Source organism: Myotis lucifugus, unplaced genomic scaffold, assembly GCF_000147115.1.
Source record: "Myotis lucifugus unplaced genomic scaffold, Myoluc2.0 scaffold_0, whole genome shotgun sequence".
In the NCBI taxonomy this organism is placed as follows: Eukaryota; Metazoa; Chordata; class Mammalia; order Chiroptera; family Vespertilionidae; genus Myotis; species Myotis lucifugus.
The window spans coordinates 49,575,347-49,581,472 of record NW_005871048.1 but is presented as its reverse complement, the minus strand read 5'-3'; the positions used below and the strand labels follow the sequence as shown (position 1 = coordinate 49,581,472).

Sequence of the window (6,126 nt, the reverse complement as noted above, 5' to 3'; positions counted from 1 at the left end):
TGGGGGTGGCGTGGTTCCAGGGCGAGGGTCCGCTGGCGATCTCGGGTGGTGGTAGGCTCTGAGATGCGCCCTCCCACCTGTGGGCGCCCTCCCATCTCCGGGCGCCCCGGATCCGCTGGCTCTGGGTCCCAGACCCGCCCCCGACCGCAGAAAGCCTGAGAGCCCCGAACCCCAGAGCGCCTAGGAAGGACGGCGCGGGGAAATGACGTCGCCGCCTCGCCTCGGACGCGAGCTTGTGCGTGCGTTACGCGCGTGCGCGCGCGCGCGAGGGGAACTAGACTACGCTTCCCAGGTGGCCCTGCGGCGAGCCCACTTCCGTCCGGTGGCAGAGGACCCGGAAGCTTCCGGCGCGCCGGCGAATCCCGCGGTGACAGGTAGACGGCGGCGGCAAGAGTATGCAGGGTGGCCGGTGGTCCGCGGCGCCCGGCGCGTTAGTTCCCCGACGGCGGCGGCGGCGCGCGGCGGCTCTCGCGTGAGCGGCGACGGCCAGAGCATCCAGCGGGCGCCGGGAGGGAGGCTCGCGGGGCCCGCGGCAGCGAGACGGACCGGGGCGGGTGGGCGCCACGCTCCGCCCGGAGGCGGCGGCACCATGTGGAGCGGCCGCAGCTCCTTCACCAGCCTGGTGGTGGGCGTGTTTGTGGTGTACGTGGTGCACACCTGCTGGGTTATGTACGGCATCGTCTACACCCGCCCGTGCTCCGTCAACGGTAACTGCATTCAGCCCTACCTGGCTCAGAGGCCCAAGCTGCAGGTGAGTTCCCGGGTTGGGGCGAGGGGTCTCCGCGACGGACGGGGGGCCGAGAGCTAGTCTCACCTGAGCTGGGCAGAGTCCGGTGGGGTGGGGGGCGCTTCTCATGGGAGCCAGGCCGGAGCTGGGCTGAGGGCTCTCCTGGCCTGATCCCTGACCTCCCACCGCTAAAGCCTGGAGACTCTGCCTGCATAGTGGCCGCAGGCGGGCCCCGGACGCTGCCCCTTGTCACCCCATCACAAGGTACCCAGAGTCAGTGTACCCCTGCTCTGTTGATCCAGTCAGCTACACACTTTAGCAAGTTGTTCTTTTGCAGCAGACACATCAGATACAACCATTCGGTCACAGGTCAGAGTTTTGTCCCTTTGGGAGTTAAAAATGAAACCTCTCACCTTTCAGATTGCTCTCCTTTGCGTAGCTCTTTGATGTGTGTATTTTGTGGCCAGGGCCGTGCCAAGCTAATTTTCTTGACATCGTTTCCAGCTGAGTGTGTACACCACCACACGGTCCAACCTTGGTGCTGAGAACAACGTGGATCTTGTCTTGAACGTGGAAGACTTTGATGTGGAGTCCAAGTTTGAAAGGTGTGGTTATATGACAAAGTGCCAGTGATAAGGCTAACATAATAAAATGTTTAGATTGTTTAAAAGTTAGCGTTCTGTATGTAACAAGGTTACCCTAGAAAAGCCGTATTACCTACCATCTTGTGAGAACGTTTTAATGGAAGACCTATGTGTGATGTGTAGACAGCCATACTTTTGTTTTACTTGAACATAGCAGAGATGTTTGTCATTTAGGAAGCAGCTGACACCAGCATCTTATGGCTGTGGGACATGCAGCAGCTAGGGGGAGTTTTTGATGGAGTGGATGTTGCAGTGGGAATGACATGCGGTTTCCCACAGCAAACTACTTGTCTCTTTGTAACCAAAGGTGTTTCATATATAACTATGGCTCTGGGGTCTTAAGATTTCAACAGGCATAACTTTAAAAAATGATGTTCTTGTCAAGAGTCTACCTTTTCCCTCTACATCATCAGGGAGGTATCAGATAGAGTGATGGGAACATGTGCTGGAATGAACGTCCTCATGCCAGCCAGCCCCCTCATAGAGCTGCAGAGGCAGTGCCGCGGGCAGGGGCCTTGCACACTTGGGGATTGACCACTGCCTGTGACTGACTTGTCTGAGTGCCAGGAAATGGAGGCAGGAAACACAGGCTTTCCTGCTCTCAGGTATAGCTGCTTAAGCTTTTAGAAAACGTTCCATTAACTTCCGTACCTAGGACTCTCAGTCATAGGCAGGTGGGTTTCATTTTTAGTATTCTAAACTAAAATTAGCTGTTATAAAGATATTTGAGTAATCTTTGCTGTGTGTGTATATACAGAGTGTAAATGTACACGTTTGAAATTGTAATTTGTCTTGTTTTAGGACAGTTAATGTTTCTGTACCAAAGAAAACAAGGAATAATGGGACGCTGTATGCCTATATCTTCCTCCATCATGCTGGCATTCTGCCTTGGCACGATGGGAAGCAGGTGCACCTGGTTAGTCCTCTGACCACCTACATGGTCCCCAAACCAGAAGAGGTCAATCTGCTCACTGGAGAATCTGCTGCACAGGTGGGCATCTTCGTCCGACTATCAGCCAAAGGAGCCTGCACTCTGCCTCTTAGAATTCACACCTGCATGTCCCTGTACATGCAGTTTTGATCTAGGGCTGGGTTATTGGTGAACATGTCTGTGCTTCAGCAGAATAATTTCCCACATTTACAGATAAATTTTTTGTCAAATTAGTGACGTGCTCTTAAGTAATCCATTGACATTTTTTATGTGTATTTTTTCACAGGGAGCCCCTTCTATGGAGCTCAGCTGTAGTCATTACTTAAGAGTTGGGAAACTTACCGCACTTAATATATTTATTCTAAGAATATAATTTAAAATTATTCAGAAGGCAGGTGTACAAATCATATTTTATACATCCGTAGAAAACTATATGTACCAAGAAACACTGGGAGTTACATAAGTGACCATTGACAAAGCCTAGGAATTCTGGTGTTTGGGTCTGTGTTAAATGGAAGGTCAGATCATTTACAAACAAGAAAGATGGCAGCTTTTCAGGAAGTTTCTGTGATGCTGCTCCCTGCACAGGGACAGGGCTGTCCATGGTTCAGGTAGGTTTTGAAAAACCTGACAGCCTGCTCTGGCCTCTCCCAGTTTGCACTCCCTGCTGTGTGTCCTTGAGAAGACCCCTCACCTCCTTTTCCACAGAAAAAGTATGGCCCTGCCTCATGGGGCCTTCCTGGGAAATCAAGGAGGCAGTAGGCGTAAAGGGAATGGAGAGGTCTTTGGAACGTATAAATGCCAAATGTTAGCTATTACTATTATTTGGGAGGTAAATTATTACATCAAAAATATATCTTTTTAAAAAAAATATATTTTTACTAGAGGCCCAGTGCACGAAATTTGTGCACAGGTAGGGGGGTGGGGGTGTCCCTCAGCCCAGCCTGTGTCCTCTCGGAATCCAGAACCCTCAGGTAGGGTCCCTAGCCCTGGCCGGCGATCAGGGCCTATCGGGGCTTTCCTTCCCCCAGCTGCTGGCAGCTGGCCCCGCCCCACCACTGCCACTGCTTGCCATCTGTGTGGCACTGCCTCCCCCCCTGCCCCCCCCCCACCCCCACCAGTCGCCTCCCTCTGCGGGCAACAGGCATGGGGTGCGATCGCTTGGCTGGCCTGGGCCTCCCTCTGCGGTGCAATCACTGGCCGGCCCTGCACACCCGCCACAGGGTCGCTGGCCAGTGGCCTGGGCCTCCCTCTGTGGGACAATCAATCACGGGGCCCCCAGATGGATGCCCCCACAGAGGGAGGCCCCGCCCACCCGGCCAGGGCTCCACGATCGATCACTGGGCAGAGGGTGGCCTGGGCCACTTTGGGGCAATCATGGAGCCCCCCCACCCCCATCAATAGCCCTGCCAACCGGTGGCCTGGGTCTCCCTCTGCAGGGCAATCGTGGGGCAATGGCAGGTACCCCTGACCAATCGCATCGCATCTGCCTTGGCTGGCCTTGCGCCAGTGCGTGTCATAGCGTGGTCGTCCGGAAGGTCGTCTAGGCGGTCGTTCTGCTGTTTGGTCATTCTGTCAATTTGCATATTAAGCTTTTATTATTATAGATTGATTTCAGAGAGGAAGGGAGAGGGAGAGAGAGATAGAAACATCAATGATGAAAGAGAATCATTGATCGGCTGCCTCCTGCATGCCCCCCACTGGGGATTGAGCCCACAACCCGGGCATGTGCCCTTGACTGGAATCGAACCAAGGATCTTTCAGTCCGCAGGCCGACGCTCTATCCACTGAGCCAAACCAAGTAGGGCAAAAATATATCTTTTAAGTAGGAGATAAATGACACTGTTTCCTAGAATATGTCAGTTAGATCTCAAATAAAGATTTTCCTGCCAATCAGTTTCTTGGTGGATGCCTAGACATTGACACAGCTCCTTCCCGACAACCTGACATCTCTGATTGAGAAGCAGTCTCCTTTTCAGTCTCAGTCTCATTGCACATGCAGGACAGTTAGCTCTAGCTCGCCTGCACCTCCTGTAATTGTCTCGGGGACTCGCCCTCCCCAGCATCCCTAAGAAGTGGGCCTTGCTTAGGTGGAGGGCCCAGGGCAGGAGTCAGTGAGATGCAGGGCCACATGGGGCTTCTGTGCAGAGAAGGAAGTGAGGGGTGTAAGAACTTGGGCAACTGGCATTTGTGGCGCCCCACGCTCTGCCAGGCTCTGCTTCCCAGTTGTGTGGTCTTGGCATGTGGGCTATTCCCAGGTGAAGGTGCTGACCACCCTGTTACCTCAACCTGTTTCAGGCCCGGTTTCCCAGCCAGCATTGGCCTCTTTTCATGCTGAGTCGCTCCTTTTCATTTAGCAGAATATCGAAGCTGAGAAGAAGCCGATGAGTGCCCTGGATGAGCCTGTTTCTCACTGGAGACCAAGATTGACACTGAATGTGATGGTGGATGACTTTGTCTTTGATGGGTCCTCCCTGCCTGCCGATGTGCATCGATACATGAAGATGTAAGTGCACTAGTCTAACCGGTGACTGAGGCTTACTTGACTGGCTTTGAGCATCAGTTTGCCCTGAGTTGACAGCAGAGGAGGCGACCACAATGGTGTAGGGCTGGAGGAAGCCCCTCAGGATGGTGGCCCACCAAAATCCAAAAATGGATTAGTCATACCTGCATTTTTTAATGAGAGAGGAAGGGAGAGGGATAGAAACATCAATGATAGAGAATTATTGATCGGCTGCCTCCTGCATGCCCCCCACCGGGGATCAAGCCCACAACCTGGGCATGTGACCTGACTGGGAATGGAACCACTAACCCACACCGGCTGGACACACCTGCATCTTTGAGTTGTCCCTGGGATGGGAGGCCCAGAAGGGCCTAAGGTGCTGCCTGGGCACCCTCAAGCTTTGTCCCTTTTCTCTGGCAGTCTTGCTGACCGAGATTGCCATCAGAACATTGGAATGAATGAAACTGGGAGTCATCCTGCCCTTTGTTTTTGTTTTTTTTAATCCTCACCCGAGGATATTTTTTCTGTTGATCTATAGAAAGAGAGTGGAAGGGAGGGGGTGGGGGGAGAGGAACAGAGAGGGAAACACCAATGTGAGAGACACACATCATCTGGTTGCCTCCAGCACATACCCCACCAGGGCCAGGGTTCAAACCTGTAACCAAGGTATGTGCCCTTGACTGGCATTGGGTTTGAGACCCTTCAGTCTAGGGCTGAGATGCTCTAACCACTGAGAAAACTGGCCAGGGCCTGCACTTTGTTCTTGGCAAAGGCTTCCCTTGGAGAGAAAATGGAAGCACTGATGAGACCATGTCGTGTGAGTTTTGTCCTGTCTGCATTCTGACTACCTTTGTTAGTGACTCATTTACATCTATTTAAAATTAACTTTTGGCCCTGGTGGGTAGCTCAGTTGGTTAGAGCATCATCTAGATATGCCAAGGTTGCTGGTTCGATCTCTGGTCAGGGCACATACAAGAATCAACCAATGAGTGCATAAATAAGTAGAAAAACAAATCAATGTTTCTCTCTCCCTCTCTCCCCCTCTCTCTTCCTCCCTCTTCCCCTCCCTCCCTCTCCCTTTCTCTCTCTCTAAAAAAAAAATCAATAAATTTTTTAAAAAAATAATAAAATAAAATAAACCTTTAGATCTTGTCACTGTCATTTGCCATTATCAGTTAAGCATAACTATTAGCATTGATTGACCGTTTAGACTAGTGTGTGTCTCCAGGCTTTGGGGAGCCTGCTGTTAGGTTAAGACCTATTATCAAGTCATCATGTAGCATCAATGAGTGGCTACTATAATAAATGTTCTTATTCATTT

At 52.0% G+C, this 6,126-nt stretch overlaps 1 protein-coding gene across 4 annotated transcripts in view; it reads left to right on the top strand.

The window, feature by feature from the left end:
- Positions 1-331: 331 nt before the first annotated feature.
- CLPTM1L (CLPTM1 like) overlaps positions 332-6,126 on the top strand; it is a 17,968-nt gene continuing 12,173 nt past the window's right edge. The window contains exons 1-4 of one of the 4 annotated variants that reach the window (XM_023751928.1): positions 332-751; positions 1,232-1,332; positions 2,173-2,362; positions 4,660-4,808. In XM_023751928.1, the coding sequence (XP_023607696.1) occupies positions 590-751; positions 1,232-1,332; positions 2,173-2,362; positions 4,660-4,808 (602 nt within the window). In that variant the 5' untranslated portion in view covers positions 332-589. The remainder of the gene's footprint in view (positions 752-1,231; positions 1,333-2,172; positions 2,363-4,659; positions 4,809-6,126) is intronic. The other 3 variants (XM_006081458.3, XM_006081457.3, XM_023751923.1) reach the window with 3 other exon arrangements.